Genomic DNA, 17,463 nt, shown 5'->3' with positions numbered 1-17,463 from the left:
AACGTTTAACCTATGTAGTTGCTCTTATGTTGAAGAAGCTGCATTATTTATGGTACTATACTTAGCACTTGGTGGGCATATGATGAATGGCAATTGTTATTATTGTCCTTGGTTGTGAGCGTTAAGTTATAGACCACTTGTAAAGCTCCTAGCAAAGCACCTGGCACAAAGCAGCAATAAATCTTAATGATCTTTTCATAACAGCAACCAAAGAGTAGAAATACAATTGTAATACATGTGCACAGTAGTATACAAACCACTTGCATGATTTTATCTTGCCTACAGTTCTTTAGAAAAATATCTACTGGGCAAAACAAAGCACATTGACAACATTGATGCTGTTGGACAGATTGTGTCCCATTTGTATGAAATGAAAAATGATGGATCACTGAGATGGCATTCTTAATTCCCAATTCTTTTTTTTTTTTTTTTTTTTTAATTTTTTATTGGATTTTAGGTTTTGGGGTACATGAGCAGAGCATGCAAGATAGTTGCGTAGGTACACACATGGCAGTGTGCTTTGCTTTTCTTCTCCCCTTCACCCACATTTGGCATTTCTCCCCAGGCTATCCCTCCCCACCTCCCCCTCCCACTGGCCCTCCCCTTTTCCCCCCAATAGACCCCAGTGTTTAGTACTCCCCTTTCTGTGTCCATGTGTTCTCATTTTTCATCACCCACCTATGAGTGAGAATATGCGCTGTTTCATTTTCTGTTCTTGTGTCAGTTTGCTGAGGATGACGTTCTCCAGATTCATCCATGTCCCACTCCGCGGACACAAGGAGAGCTCCAATCCTGGGTTGTTCTCACAGCGCCGTCTTGAGTCCTCTCTCCAATTCCCAATTCTTAATTCCTAATTTCTCCCAAATTGTCCTTTGGGACAATGCCCCAAACCAGATGTCATCTCTCCAAGAGACATGCCTCTAGCAGTTTGATAAATCAAATTTTGTAAAAGGTGCTGCTGTATACTCATTAGCTGTGATTGTTTCAACTGTGCCGTCATGTGTGAAGCTGATCATGTGTTCTTGCTTACATAGACATCGAGGTCCATGCCAACATGCTTCTAATCAGAGTGCCCAGCTCACCACTTTTCATGGTCTTTAAAGCTATGCAAACAATTTTCTACAACTTACCAGAGTTTCTGCTTATAAGCCACCACCTAAATGGAGAGCTGCTTGGACAATGTTTATTTTTAAATTTAAATATGGTCCACGCTGCTAATTGATGGCAGTAACCATGTGGAAGCCATGCTGTCCTAAAATCATAGATCCATCGCCAAGAAGTCCTTGTGCCACTTTCTGGAAAAGCAAATAACAAACGTTTTGGGGACTTTAGACATCTTTCACATGCGCAGCACAACCCAATTCTCCGTAGTCCAGGAGAATCTATTGTATTAATATAGCACATGTGGAATACATACCATATGTTTAAATTAGAGCCAGCTAATAGTTCTTATATCTGAAAATCTTGGTGGTGGTGATGGAGGGGTGGAGTGGGGAGCATCAGCTTCCTGATTCCTGTGCCTATTGATCCTTGCTTATGTGGACAGTGTGTGTGTTTTGTAATTTTGGATTGTGAGCTATTCTTCAGGGGCTTTTTCCATGGTGATCCAGTGCAGGCTGAGGTGTGTGTTCCTCTACAGAGGTTTTTCACATGCTTTTGTTGGGGTCCTCAGGGTTATCACTGGCCTAGGCCACTTTTTATTTTAACTTCTCCTTAGATGGGTAGACCACACAATAGTGGTTCAACCTATGCCTCCAGCCTGCAGGAGGTGGGCTGCGGTGATCTGTTCTCGAGGAGGACATTTCTACCCTCTCCTACCACCCCACTGAGGCAGAGGCAGACAAGTTTCTTAGTAGTCTCCTTTTGTAGGTGGGAGAATTTTTTCCCTGTTACACTCTTTTACAGAGCAATGATCCTTTGAGAGTTCCAGGTTTATGTGGGAGTCTCAGTTCCCATCTCCCCATCCCCACTTCATGAAGGCCCTGGACTTCTTCTCTTGAACCATGTAGATGTTATGATCCAAACACCATGATACTGACCACCGCCCCTCCCCTCAGGAGAGCCAGTGCCAGTTCAGAGACTTGGTTCTGCTTTTCACATCCCTCTATGTATTTGACCATGGAAAATTCCTTACTTTCTTGAAAGCTCAGCTATGCATTTAGAAGGATATTTGTTATATTTTACTCAGACGTTCTACGTTGTTACACTTGATCTTTGCCAAAAGGCTGAGAAGCGATAGAATTTCTATGGTTTTAATAACAAAAGATTTTTTTCCCAAGATACTTCCTCTGCCAAGAACACATCATCACCATCCTGACAGAATTAAAATGTCTACTGGTGGGTGGAAGATGCTGTCTACATTTAAAGAGGAGTAAGGAGAAGGGGCCTCTGGCCTTCAAAAACTTTTAGATTTTTTTCCCTCTTAACTCACTCATAAGCTCCTAGAATTATTCTTTCAGTCATTCACTCAATTATCCTTATAGTCATAGATCATTCAATAAAACTTAGTTCCTACTATCTAGGCTTTCATTTTCTGCAAATATATTTTGTGTACAGCATCTGCTATGTGCCACACAGGTGCTCGTGCCCAGCAAGATCACACTAGATCCCTGCCTTCATGGAGGACACAAATATTAATCAGATAATCACATCAATAAGTATAAAATTGCAAATGTACTAAGTACATTAAAGTAGATGTGTGTGTTGCTGTGAGATATGTAACAGGGGCTTTGCCCAATTCAGGCTGAAAAGTGCTCATTTGAAGAAGTGAAATTGGAAACAAGAGTGGCTTTCACTAAGTTAAAAGAGGAGTGATGATTATTCCAGATAACGGAGCAGTATGTGCAAAGGCCCTGGGGTGAGGATGAATGAAAAAAGAAGTGTGGTGACATGGAAGAAGAATAGAAAAATATGGTTTCAGAAAAGGCTGAGAGGAGCTAGGCCTAAATCACCAAAGACCTTGTGGTTAACGTTAAGGAGTTTTGTATTTATCCCAGGAGTCCCCTAAAGAGCTTTAAATGCCAGAACAACACATCCTAATTTTCCTTCTAAGATCCTAAAAGATCTTTTTTATTTCAGTGAGGAAAACAAATTTGAGGAGGCAAGAGTGAGAGTAGAGACCAGTTAGGAGGCTGTTACAGTAGACAGAGTTGCTGGTAGCTCAGCCCCCATTTTGACTTTGTAGATGGGAAGACATGGGACAGATTTGAGATTTATGTAGCAGATAAAATTATTAGGAAACAGCAGAAAGATAGGACAGGAATAATTCTAAAGTTTCAGGCTTACGTTACTGGAGGGAGGGTAGTATTTCTTTACTGAGGTAGGAAACACCAGAAGAAGACAAAGTTTGGTATAAAGGTCACGGGTTTTTTAAATCAAGTTTGAGGTGTGTTTGAAACATATAACAGGAAAATAGAAAGAGACAGTTGGATATTGTGTATATGGATCTGGAAGTCAGAGAAGAGATCTGGAGATAGAAATATATGACTAATTTGCTTGTAGATAATCATTTAAGTGGTAGGCCTAGATGAGATTTCCTATGGAGAGATTATAGGCTGTCCCCTGGATGTAGGAACATGAAGGTTATTGATATGACTTTAGATGGGAGCTGATTTGTTGCTGAGATGGGATGAAAAGCTTGGAGTAGGATGTAAGAGAATAAGAAGAGAGAAAACGAAATCAGTGAGTATAGACAACCTCTTTCAAGAAGTTTGCCACTGAAGTTATATAAGGCTTTAATGGATGTTTAAAGGAAATTTGATTTCATTGTGATTGGAAGGCAGAATCTTTTTTTTTTTTGAGACGGAGTTTCGCTCCTGCTACCCAGGCTGGAGTGCAATGGCATGATCTCGGCTCACCGCAACCTCCACCTCCTGGGTTCAGGCAATTCTCCTGCCTCAGCCTCCTGAGTAGCTGGGATTACAGGCACATGCCACCATGCCCAGCTAATTTTTTGTATTTTTAGTAGAGACGGGGTTTCACCATGTTGACCAGGATGGTCTCGATCTCTTGACCTCGTGATCCACCCGCCTCGGCCTCCCAAAGTGCTGGGATTACAGGCTTGAGCCACCACGCCTGGCCGGAAGGCAGAATCTTTTAAAACAGGATATCAGTAGAAAAATATTAAAATGGCTTATTGATAATGAGAAGGTAGCCAAGATAGAGACATCAGTCAGCACAGAAAAGACTCAAAGGCACTGAACCAAGATTGAATTGTAATCATAGCTAACATTTATTGCAGTCTCACTGCTCTGCTAGGTGCCATTACAAATGTTTAACATGTATTAAAAGTCTGAATCCCACAGAACCTCTATGAGGTAGGTATGATTACTGTCTCTTGAGGAAAGTGAGAAACCAGAGAAACGACCTAACTTGCCAGGGAGGGAGAACAGTGATTTGAGAGCAGGCAGTCAGGTTGTGGAATCCATGGGATTTAAAAAATTTTCCTTTTTAATTGACAAATAATAATTGTAGATATTATATTCTTTTGGAGTACAGTGTGATGCTTTGATATATGTTTATGTCATGGAATGATCAAACCAAACTAACAAATCTATCACCTCACATATTCACTGTTTGCATGTATGTGTGTGGTGAAAATCTACTCTTGTAATATTTTTTAAATACACATTCTTAGTGGTGACGCTATACTGCTTCTCAGTATAGAGATGCAAAGTAAAGTATTTGAATCATCCATGAGCCAAGATACGGGCTCGTCCATCTACAGATATTGAAAATGTTATCGATTGTGCAGTTACTTTGAGGCAAAGTATAAATTAATGCCGACTCAAATAGTTGGTTAAAATTCCTTCGTGATTGTGTGTAAAGGGTGGCAGTAAAAAAATAAAAAGAAAAAAAGTCATTCTTGGCTTTGTACTCTAGAGCAAGACAGACATAAATGGAAGTGTCAGGAGAGCAGCTTTAGCTTTAATCAGTGGCCTTTAAGAAATATGTGTGCATTGTTCATTTAATTGCACCTGTAACTGCACGGGGCCTCACTGCTGAGAGTGTAGTAGTGAGCAGAATTCATAGCCATCTGAAGCACTCGCACCTCTCTGCCAAGAAGTGTCATCTGTGAGTTTCGTTAACCAGTGTCCTAAAATATATGACCTTTTCTGGGTCCCTGGGGAGTGGCTTTAACTGCAACCCATGTGTGTTTCTTTTCCTCCAAAGGCTTTAACAACACGGAGAGAACATGTGATAAAGAGTTTATCATACGGAGAACGGCTACCAATCGAGTTCTGAATGTCCTCCGTCACTGGGTCTCAAAGCACGCACAGGTAAGTCAGGGCACTCATTGATTACTGTCAGGGATTTTTTTAAATCACCTTTTTAAGTCGTGACACATGTAAGACACCTCCCGATTCTTTGGAGTTAAGTTTGAAACCTTGACACTGGAACTTAGGAAGGGAAGAAATAGGCTAGGCATACAGATCAAAGCAGACACACATGTCTTGCCAACATCCACTGTTTCAGATCTGCAAATGACATGACGCGGTGAAACGGGGCTCACCTGTCCCTGCCTCTTCTGAGGAAACAGCCCTTGCCCATGGGCACTTGAGCATAGAAAGGCCACTGTACTGTGCCACCTACCCTGGGAGCACCTTTCACAGGGTCTTCTCTGTAAGTGGAGCTCTGCTTGAGAGGCTGCCAGCTGTAGGCACCCCTGTCCCCCACCCAACTAGAGGCAAGCACCACAGTGCCCCCAGGGGCAGACAGCAGGTGTCCCCTGGAGGTCAATAACACTCTGGGATCTGGTCAGGGAGTGCTTTCTGGGCCTGATTCTGGAGATATTTTGCCTCATGCCCTTTGATGTATTGGTTCCCAATGCTGTTTTTAAATTGTGTTACACTGACAGGACACCCAATTGTGATCTGTTTATGCGTTTTCAGTGCAAGTTTGTAGAATTTATTCCCTTTTTGCAAAACAAATCAGGCGCCACTTTGTTCTCCTGGTGTGATGCATGCATAGTGCTTTTCTTACCCACTGCCACATGCCAGGCAGTCCCTCCTGGACACACACCTGCCTGGCACCCTGCAAGGAGCGTTTGAGAGAGAGAATGGGGCCCTGAATGGCTCAGAGCAGAGCATGTGAAGCATGTATTAAAAGAAATATAATTAAATTGTCAGTCCACTAATGAGACTCACGTGTTATAACAGAAAAAGAGAAGGTATTCCCAGATCTTTATTATTAGGTTGGTGCAAAAGTAGTTGCCGTTTTTGCCCATGTATTCTCAGAGGCCATCGTGTGTCTGCTGTGTCGTTCTTGGTAATGACAGTCTATTAAATAGGGTCATCATGAGGGCAGGCTCCTGAAATCCCTGTGGTAAGAGAATTTACTAATTAGGAAAAGTAGAATTTAAGCATCACCACAAGTAAGCCCATAAAAATTCTTAAATATTAATTAAAGAAAGATACATACTAAAGAATGTAAAAATTCCATCTTAGACACATCTTAAATAAATATAAAAATTTTTTAAATCCTATATTAATCAAATTCCAAGAACCATCTTAGCACATGAGAAATGTCAGTCTCTTTTCCCTGTAGTCTCAGTGAGCTGCTGGTAAATCCATTTTGCCTCACTGCAGATAAAACACTATCATGAATTTTAGCATTTACAACTTTTCCACTGTCTGATGGTCCATCTTATTCTTCTCTGATTTTTTTAACTCAAGAATCTGGACATTTAATTCCTGGGGCCCAAAGTGGCTTCTAAGATGCAAAGTAGCTTCCATAGACAAGGCTGAGCTGGTCCTCTCACCTGGCCTCAGCTTCCTCCTCCCTTCCAAATCTTCTTCCCAAAGCCCTCCAGCCTTTCTTCCCTATCCACCTGACTTCCCTTTTTTCAATCGCTAGGGCCCTCTTTTTCTAATTATCTCAAATAGGAATCCCTCCCAATTCACATATAATTTTTACAGTTGCTACAAAAATACCCCAAAGCAAATGACAGTATGCTGAGTGTTTTTATTTTTGGTAAAGAAAATTCCTAGATGGGGAGAGATTCATGTATGGAAGCCCTCGCTTACAATAAAGAGTTCTACAGTAAGGTTTGCCACCTGATTTGGCAGCTGAATTGTTTAGGCATTTCAGATGCTTTGTGACCTGAGTGACTGCAGCTGTGCTTATACATGAGCCAGCACATCCACTCCAGTTCCCGTTAGAGGGATCCTAGCTCCTCAGACTCTCCCTCGGGGCATAGGTGAGTGATATAAACAGCTCAAGGGTCCAGGCTTCTCTTCCGACCTTACCATGTGTAAAATACAGACCCTGGCTATTTCATTCACTGATGTACCCAAGGAAGCCGTCCCACGAAGTCTTTCCTTACCTCCCCTGCATGTGAGTGGGCCTCAGGAACTGCGGTTGGTTATCCATGTCCTGGTGGAACCTTGTCATGTGCATCTACTGTCACCTTCCTCATCCTCTCTGTATGAGCACATGACTGTGTGCAGGAGGACATTTCTGTGAAATGTCCACTTATTGGGAATTACTTCAGGGCATTTTTTTTCTTTTTTGCTGGCTTGAGTGTCCAGATTCCCTTTCTTCCTTTTACTCATTCACTTAAGGCTGCCTGCTCATCATTTGTCCTCCACAGTGGGCAGTCTGAGCAAGTCAAGGCAGGCTCTTGGTGATGGATTGGTAAGTGGTTCAGATAGGCAGAGCTGCTCTCAGTTCATGGTCCTGGGGCCTCATTGTGTGCCTCCTGTCACCAACTGTGAGCCTAGCCTGAGCCATTTCATTCAGAACACATGAAGGTGGCCCTGGCTTTGTGGAGCCTAAGCAAGCTGACTGGTGTGGTGCTTAAAGAAAGAGTAGGGCCGGAAGCAGTGGCTCACACCTGTAATCCCAGCATTTTGGGAGGCCGAGGCGGACGGATCACCTGAGGTCAGGAGTTTAAGACCAGCCTGGTCATCATGGGAAAACCCCATCTCTACTAAAAATATAAAAAGTAGCTGAACATGGTGGCAGGCACCTGTAATCCCAGCTACTCAGGGGGCTGAGGCAGGAGAATTGCTTAAACTCAGGAGATGGAGGTTGCGGTGAGCAAAGACCATGCCATGGCACTCCAGCCTGGGCAACAAGAGCAAAACTGTCCCCCCCACACCCCCTCAAAAAGAGTAACAGCCCATCTTGGTATCTTCATCCAAGTTTATCTGCAGGTCTGTACTCTCCCAAGGCAGCATCTAGCTATAGTTGGGACCGCTGGTCCGAAAACCTAAGCTGTAATCCGACTGCCAGCCCACCCTCACCCTGGTTGTCTTTGGTTTTCACATCGTAAAGTGAAGCGCTTGGATAAGATGATTTTTAATTATCGGATTCACTTTTTACTAGTTGAGTCCATTTCAGGAAGAATATAGCAGTATCGTGGCAACCTGATTATTTTGAATCAGTAGCTTTTAAAAAATGAGTAGGAAGTTGAACTCATCTCAAAACTACAGCCAAGCATGGTAACAACTACATTTTTTCTCACATGGTAAACTACCCAGAGAGGCCACTTCGATTTCTAGAAACAGAAAAGCTGTAGCTCTACTCAACCAAGATGTAGATTTACTCACAACTAATCTAGACAATCAAGGCTACCGCAGAGAATTAGATATCATGTATTTATTTACCATTTTTTATCAAAGGTAACTAATATTGGCAGATACTATCCTGACCTTTATTCAGGAGAAATAAAAAAGTTGCAGAAGTATGGGGGTAAGGGTAGGGGTTGGCTCTCCAGAGAAGTAAGAGTGCCCCGGGATACCACCTCCTAACTCTACCCCCATGTGGTGCTAGGAGAGCATTTCTTCTAGAGCCTTCTAGTTTTTTCTTTAGTTAATATTTTGGGAGTTAATAATTATGATGTCTCATTTTTAGAGGGTTCTAAAAATCTTCCTATGTGAATACTTTCTGGCCTGTATTTTGTTACACATTCTCAGTCATTAGTTGCCTTTTCAGTTGAAAGTGAAGCCACAGGCCCAAGCTGGGTTTCTGCCATGTGCCTTGTGTATAGATCAGCAGAGGGAGCAACAGCCCAGGGTCAGGGGACCAGTGTTCTTTCTCCAGCTCTGCCACTGTCACTCCTATGGGGCCCCAAGCTGGTCTCTCTGCCTCTTCGGGTCTTAGTTTCCTCTTCTGAAAATGAGAACAACCATCTCTGCTTTACCCCTCCCAAGGATGTGGTGAAGTTAAAGGTGATGTTGAATTAAGCATAAAGCATGATATTGATGTGTGCAATGAAATTCCTTTCAGCTGCGGACAGGAGAGATGCACTTTTCATCGCCCCACAACCAGCCTGTAAGCTCCTTGCTTGTCTCATTCATCCTTGCATCTCCTTTCACATAGTTCTGCAGTGCTGACCACATGGCAGATGCCCAGTTAACACTTGTGAAATTGAGTTTCTATTTTAATGTTTCTGTTGCTCATTCTTTCCTGGAGGTCGTTTTCTGGCCTTTAATATTTCCAAAGTCAGCCCAGACAGAGACTAGAACCACTAATCGATCAGAAATCCAGGCTGTCTAAGTAAAGGAAGTGTTTTCATTAGATGTCTACACACTTCTTGAGCATCTCCTGCTGGGAAGCCTTACATATCATTTACACAATTCCCAGGTCCCTGCAGGTGTCAGACCTGTAGTGCTATTAACCAAATGCTCCCATGATTGCTTTTGTCCTTTGTGCACAGACAGATGAATGGGGGCTGGCTACAGACATTTCAGATCTATGCACAAGTCTCTATCAAAGCCTTTCATGTATGATCTATAGCAATTTTGGTTTTCCTCAATTATCTTATTGACCAACCAGTTCTGAAGAGACGTTCTGTCCAGTTATTCGAGGCATTTCTCAGACCATGAGTGACACTGGTGAAAGAGCTGCAGCTGTGTCTGCAGGTTACCACTGGCTCCATCAGGCTCTGGGTACCGTTTGAGTGACAAGTGGCTGAGAATGAAACAGTCACATATTTTCTTAATTGTAGGCTTAGGGGAATGTTTTTAGAACATGAGATCAGACAAAAATGACTTACCTACATAAAAATCTCCTCCCCAAAGGAGTTTGCAGAGGAATACTGCTACTCCCTTTTCTGTTTTCTCACCTCCTTGATTCATTCACTAATAAGAATTGGGCACCAGAATGTTCCAGACATTGGGGTAGGTGTGGGAGTGAATAAGATCCATGCAGGCTTTAACCTCAAGGGGCTTCCAGCCATTGGGAAAAGACCCAATAATAGCCACTGGACTTAACAAAATTACATGTGTGGCCGGCTATTAAATCAAATTCTTCTGATTGTTTCTGACTTTCAGGCAGAGGACCAAAGTCACACGGGCAGGTAAAATAGGTAGCAACAGCCTGTGTGGCCTTGAGTGGCTAGGTCACCTACACAAGACCAGCTAGGAACTCGTGAAATCAATCCTGCTAGCAATTGTGATCGCCCACCTGTGGGAATTGAGGCAGAAGAGATCAAGGAGAGAGAGAATTGAGGCAGAAGAGATTTCTAGAGAGAGTTGTCTGTAAGCTTCTACCACTATGAGGAAGGCAGGGAGATGCTTCCTTTTCACTTCGAGCCACATGAGAAATGCTTCAAGGAACCCACCCAGGTAGCCTCTCCCCTGAAAGGTGCTCACTGGGCAAAAGGAAGAGTGGTGGATGTACTAGGAGTGAGATGCATTCACATGTGTTTCAGTGAACCAGGTGGATCCATGGGGAGTCCGATCCGGATGGTCCTGCATCCTGCCCAAGTGGACTGCCTGGAGGGCTGATGCGTAGACGAGGCTGGGTGAGGAGGACCACTGGCAGCCCAGGGCCTGGGGCAGTTGAAAGTGACTCACAGGAGGACAGACATTGCCAGAGTCAGGGGAGCTGGCCCTAAGTGTCCCATAGGGAGGTCTTCAAAATCTCACCAAAGTGCCCCACACAGGAAAAGCTGGCCACTTCCCACCTGCCATATCTAGAGAGATCCAGGGCCGGGCTCCCTCTACACTATCACACCAAAACTGTTGCTTTCCCCTGGGCCTGAGCTGTGGGATCAGAAGCAGTAGCCAGCTAGTGGGGAGGTGGTGGAGAGAGCAGAAAGGGCCTCCTGTGCAGGCCACCGGGCTGGAAGCAGCTCACACCAGGGCTGGAGAGAGGCTGGACTGAGGTTTTGAATATACTGGACTGGACATTTTGACTGTTGAAATGAGACCATTCTTGTAACTAAAAAGTACTGGAAGACATTGGTGCCTGCCCAGAACTCCATGCCAGGAGGTGGGAAAGGATAGACTGCTGACTGCTTTGCTGGGACTGGCACGAAGCAGTAATGCCGTTTGGTGCTTCCATCGTTACTTACGGTGCAGGGAGTCTAGGGTGCCTTGGGAGAGCAGTTTCACAGAATCTATCAAAATAGCTCAGCTGTTATGTTTCTAACTTGCTTCAGTCCTCTTACATTCATTTTATGGTGAAGAAAGAGATACGTATTTAGCTAATAGTGAATAACTTGAGTTCACATTTCAGTTGATATGCTTTTTGGCATTTTTATTGAAATATCACATACTGCATAAAAGGGCACTAAACTTCAGTGTGTAGCTCAGTGTCTTTCTGCCTGTGTATGTACCCATATAACTGCCACCCACCCCAAGGTCTGGGACTTTTCCAGCACCTGAGGGGTCCCCCAAGTCTCTGCCTCTCTTCCTGAGTCTTACCTGTGTACTATTAGTTTTAGCATTGTTCCTTTTGACATTATGAGCGTTACATATATTCAGGATAAAATCCTTTATCTGTCCAATGATATTCACTTACCCCAATTTGTTCTTTTACATTTAACATTGCTTATATTTTACGTATATACACCCTTTTCCCATTATAAGAGGGTTTTGTATATACTTTATCCTCTACACACACACACACACACACACACACACACACACACAGAATCCTTATCACTCTTTTGTTAAAATATATATTCCCTAATACTTTCATAACACAATTAACAAATAAACACAGTCTGGGGTAGAAGACGGGAATTAGCGGATCTCACAACCCCATTCTAGTCACTCATAGCAGCTGAGGTGAGAGTTTTTACATCTCCAAAAAAATCACAGTCGGAGTCAAATTCAGTCCCAGTGTGCCTTTGTAGCAGAGCTCTCAGAGCTGGGGGGACTTGGAAGCCGTCTGGAGCTGTGACAGTAGGGTGATCTGGATCAAAACCCCTGCTCTGGCATTTATTGGCTGTGTCTGAGCAAACTATGTAGCTCCTCCAGGCCTCCATTTCTTCCTCTGTAAAAATGGGGATGATACCACTTTTTCCTTTGTGTGATGGTGAGGATTATTATATGAGTTAAAACATACAGAGTAGCCGTTACAGAGGGAGGTTCAAAGCACTGCAGATCCTGCTCTTGATAGAGATAATCTTGTAAAGGCAGCATCTGGTCCAAACCCAGACCTTCAGGCAGGCCAAATGCTGTTACCCATATTTGACCAGTGAACCACTTCAGTCTCAAAGGGGTCCAGTCAACATTGCCCAGTTAAACTTGCTGTGATGGTGGAAATGGTCTACATCATGGTGTCCAGGACAGTAGCCTCTGGCCACATGCAGCTAATTGCTCACTTGGAATGTAGCTAATGTGGCTAAAAAGCTGGTTTTGATGTTACCCAATTGAATTAAATGTAAATGGTCACATGTGACTAATGGTTACAGTATAAACAGCGCAGATCTCGACCACTCAAAAGTACCATAGAGAAACAAACTCAGCTGTCAACATCCCTTCCAGTCTCCTGCAGTGCCTCGTTCCTCTGAACAGGAACCCCACTGGCAGCCTCCACAATGGCTCCAGCAATAAGCCTGCTGAAGGCAGCACGTCTATATTAGGTTTATGGAGAGAAAAGCAAAACCTTTACGTAACCTCGTGTTATCTCAGAGAAGACAATGGCTCTTTCCCAGTGAGAAAACCAACCAAGGAGCATCCATCTGCCCCACAGAATTTAGGTTTTGGGGCTGCAGTCCCAGGTCTGGGGTAGAGTGGGGACACGCCCTCTGACTTGTTAAGGTGGAAAAGTGGGTGCCGGTGTAATGGCCTCTGCTTAGTATGTTCAAGGTCTCAGGGATCAGATTTTCCCAAAATGTGAGTGTACACAGTTTGTCTCTTTTGTTTCTTATTTTGACAGACGGCAGGGGCCCCTTCTACATTTTTTTGTTTATTTTTTGGCATTGCCTAGTGAAACACACAATTCTGTGTTGATGAGAGCCCTGAGTTCAGGTTCGTTCATTGCTCCAAATCCGAAATGGAGGTTGGGCCAGGACAAACACAGCACAGAATTTTCTGTGTGGGCGGGAGAACAAGAAGCGAAAGAAACAGGCAGCTGCTGAGCAGGCAGCAGCTGTCACCTTTCCTGACGGCTCCTGGCCTGCTTCCAGCCCTGCCCCTCCTCGCCCATCTGGGCTCGTGCCGGCAGCCACAGGGTACTTTTCAATCACACTCCCTGCCCAGTCTCTGCCCTTAAAGAGCGGATCTTCTCTTCCATTGGCAAGGCAATCTCAGCATACCAGGCCTGACCTTTGAGCTCCTTGTAGGAGAAAGTGGCCTCTCGGCTGTGAGTGCGGCTTCTTGTCCCCACTTCCTGAAGATGCTCAAGACGTTACAAGCCCCTTTCCCTAAGTCTTCACCATGGCCGGATGAGACATCTGGTGGAGAAGTGTGTCACAAGGACTCTGAGCAAGGAGGAGGAACCACTGAATTGCATGGAAATAACCTGGGAGCAGCCTGAAGTTTGGTGTCGGTTTAGTTAGGTTACGGGGCACATGGTCTTTTATGGGTGACTTTAGAACCTGATTCTTAGAATGAAGGTAGGTAGTTTCCTCTGTGAGGATGAATTCTGAATGACAGAAACCCAATTAAAAAAAATAACATACTATATCCTTACTATATCAGACACTGTCTTAAGTTGTTTTCAAATATTAAGTCACTTACTGTGACTTGACTCATTTGAGGAAGAGGAGGTTGATACTGTTATTACCTCTGTTTTGCACTTGGGGAAATGGAAGCTCAGAGAGACCGAGTCATTTCCCTGAGGTTCCACCGATAGCAAATGGCTGCAGCTGGTGTCAGTCCCTGCTGTGTGGCTGCACAGTTTTCGCCGGGCACTCTGAATCTTGCAGCCTCTCCATCTTGCTGGCCAACTCTTGAGAGGCAGACTGCTCAAAATGTGAAATGTAAAAACCCACTTCTGACTCAGGACAGTGAGAATAGCATATGTCAACACTGCCAAGGCTTTCTCTATTTCTCAATCTTTCCTTAGGAAAGTTACTTTTGACCACGAGTCTATTTTGTGTTGCTCCAACATAGGTTTTGTACTTGCTAAAGGCTGGTGCAGGGAGGAGCGCTGCACCCCTGCTGACAACCACTGCAGCACCTCCCAGGCTGAGATGGTGGCAGCAGACACCCCTGCCAGCCTCCCCAGGCCACGTGCCTGCTGGAGGCACAGTCAGAGCTGCCCGCGGTGAAGCACCAGGAAAACTCCACTGTTCCTGAGGCCTCAAGACCCCAGACATCCCACCTTGACAGATGGGTGAGATGCTGCCCACTGCTCAGGGCATAGAGTGCCATGAGGCTCCTGGGCCTGTCCCCAGCCAGTGGGAGATGATGGGGATACCAAGAAGAAGAAGAAAAAAATTAGTCTCAATGTGAGATGCCAGCAGCTATGAAATGTTTTTAAATGACTAGTGAGTTGTATACTACTTCAACCTTGCAAATGGTGTTTTATGTTTGTTTGTTTGCTTGTTTAAGAGATGGGGTCTTGTTCTGTCACCCAGGCTGGAGTTCAGTGGTACGATCGTAGCTCACTTTAGCCTTGACCTACCCCTTGCCTCAAGCGATCCTTCCACCTCCACCTCCCAAAGTGCTGGGATTATAGGCATGAGCCACTGTGCCCAGCCACAGATGGTTTTATACAATCACCAAGTCAGAGGATAATCGATGGCTTGTATCCTTTTTATGTCAGTCCCACCCTTTTATTATTTATCAGCACCCATTCACTTCTAGCTGTCCACATGCCATCAGCCTCTGCGTATCTCAGCTAAGAGATCCCAAACATCCACCAGGCACACACCAGTGTTTGTCCACAAACAGATTTCCCATGACGGCAGCCGAAATGAAATAGAGAATGCTCCATTTAATTGAAATAGGCCAGCAGCTTCGGTTCCTTTTGGCCCCTTCTGACTTCCTGGACAAGTAGACTGACCCTTAGCTTCACCGCGGTGCTGGATCCTGCCACGTTCTTTTACTGACAATGGCCCTCTCCTTCTCCCCTCACAACAGATGCCTTAGGCATCACATTTTGCTTTAGTTCTTCAGAGATTCCTGTGTCAAAAAGGTCTCAGATGAGGGAGACATCTGGAAACTTGCACACTAGTTTGGATTCCATTGTGAGCTGGCTAGTAACTTCCTCATTTGTAAAATTGGCAAATTGATCTGTGTGGAGTTGCGATGCACAAATGAACTATTTGTTATATTTCTCTGGAAATATGAAATATAAGAAACTATTATCTTAGAAGTATGGATTTTCTTTTTAATTCCAAAGATAGATTTTTATTCTCTAACTCTTTCTCTCTGGTCCAGACAAACAACCACCAAGTAAGAAAATCCTAGGTCCTTGAACTACTTACCAGAGTTTTTTCTCATCTTTTATGTGTCCCTATTGTTATCCTTTAAACTCTCCTTACAGTAAGACATTTACAAAAGGATTTATTAAGTTAGCATGAGCTAGATTTAAGCTTTTAAGAAGCGTGTCTTCAATGGCACTTATTTTCAGTTTTCATTAGCTGTTGAAACAGAAACATTTGTCCCATTGAACTTTGGGATTCTTTAACCCTTTGTGGATGGATTTCGTTGATGGAATTTTATGTACGTTGGTAGCTTCTTATCTCTGTTGTAAGAGTTATCTGATGCAAGTGCCATGGGGAGCCCTTATTTTTCCTAATTTTCCTCCCTACTCTTGTAATTACTGTTGGACCTTAGAAGCATTTCTGGAGACTGTGGCATACAACCAAGCCCTCAGGATGGGGAACAATGATCCAGCCAGACCTGGCTCAGTGCCCTCCATCACTTTAGAGGTGCCTCAGGATGCCAAGAGCCAACTTAACACTTATGTATCAACGGGTTCATCAGGCCCCACAGTTCTGCCTTGTCTGTTGCGTTTCTCTTTGTGTTCCTCTCCTCTCCACTGTGTTCTCAGATGCCCCTAACTTCTGGCTCCCAATCTCTTTGCATAAAGTCTCTCCTTGGGTGAATGTCAAAGATACTACTTCTTTTACATTCCTGTGACTCTGAGCGCGTCTTCTCCACGCCCCTGTGACTCTGAGCGCGTCTTCTCCACGCCCCTGTAACTCTGAGCCTGTCTTCTCCTTGGGGAAGGAAGGATGCACCCACTGGCTTTCTTTATATTAGTCTTTTTCCCTCCTATGGATCAGGGTTAAAAAAAAAAGTGTAACTAATAGACTACTTTTTAGTTATATTGGAGTTAAACTAAAAGATAATTTTGTTGGCAGGGGGCATTATTTACTTAAGAAAGTTAAATACAGTTTTAAGCATCAGGAATAAAAGGAGGCCCTTCCAGACTTTTCTTTTTCCCTCTGGTCTTTGTCATTTTCTTGAAAACGACAATCCATATAAGTTAACCACCCACCTAACGGAAAATACAGCATTTGAAAAAAAAAGATTCTCTTTTGTTCCGGTAAACTTATTGCCCTCTCTTATGTTTTTCAATTAGAATGTTCTTTTTCATCGTGTGAACAACGAGGCTTTTAAAATATTTTTTAAACGAACTGATTCCGTTTTGGGACATAAAGATGTAAGCTTGAAAGCTATCTGATTCTGGGGTTGTGGGGCAGTATTTAAAGATTCCTGTATGCACAGCTGTTCAGAACTACGGACTGAATTTTAGCAAGTCATTCAAATGCAGAGTCGTTTGTCAGAAAATGTTCAAATAAATGGTTTTCCTGATGGTTTTTTCCTTCTCGCTGAATTAGTGTCATTCATTGCCATTTGCCTTGTCCCAGTTATTTTTGTTCTAAGATAGCTTCCACATTTTCACTGTGCCTTCTCCCAGTCGCCTCCCACTTCACATCTGCTAAACTGATTTCCCAAACCACCAGTTTAAGACTTAAGTAGTTTATTACCACTTGTCTCAAAGTCAAGTACTCTCCCCCATGGACTTGTATGCATTCATTCAACAAACATTTGAGGGCTGACCAGGAGCAAGGCACAGTGCTTACCAGATTTGGGCTTTAATTGTCTGTGGGTTTTACTACCTGAAACGTAAGTCCCTAGATGACTGTCAGGCATATATTTTGTCTATGTTCTGTTCCTCTTTGAAGATTCAAGAACCTCATGAGTAGTTAATGACTAGTAAGTGCTGAATGTGTATTGGAAAGTTTAAAATTACTGTGGTATTGCTGTGTAGGGTTTAATTCCAAACTTATTGCCTTTTCTTATGTTTTTCAATCAGAATGTTCTT

At 43.6% G+C, this 17,463-nt stretch overlaps 1 protein-coding gene across 3 annotated transcripts in view; it reads left to right on the top strand.

The window, feature by feature from the left end:
* The window catches only part of RASGRF2 (Ras protein specific guanine nucleotide releasing factor 2), a 279,197-nt gene that overhangs the window by 218,315 nt on the left and 43,419 nt on the right, over positions 1 to 17,463 (top strand). For all 3 annotated transcript variants that reach the window (XM_078365267.1, XM_035291267.3, XM_008991883.5), the window contains one exon: positions 5,173 to 5,279. In XM_078365267.1, the coding sequence (XP_078221393.1) occupies positions 5,173 to 5,279 (107 nt within the window). The remainder of the gene's footprint in view (positions 1 to 5,172; positions 5,280 to 17,463) is intronic.

Source organism: Callithrix jacchus, chromosome 2, assembly GCF_049354715.1.
Source record: "Callithrix jacchus isolate 240 chromosome 2, calJac240_pri, whole genome shotgun sequence".
NCBI classification, from domain to species: domain Eukaryota; kingdom Metazoa; phylum Chordata; class Mammalia; order Primates; family Cebidae; genus Callithrix; species Callithrix jacchus.
This window is presented reverse-complemented; position numbering and strand designations above follow the sequence as displayed.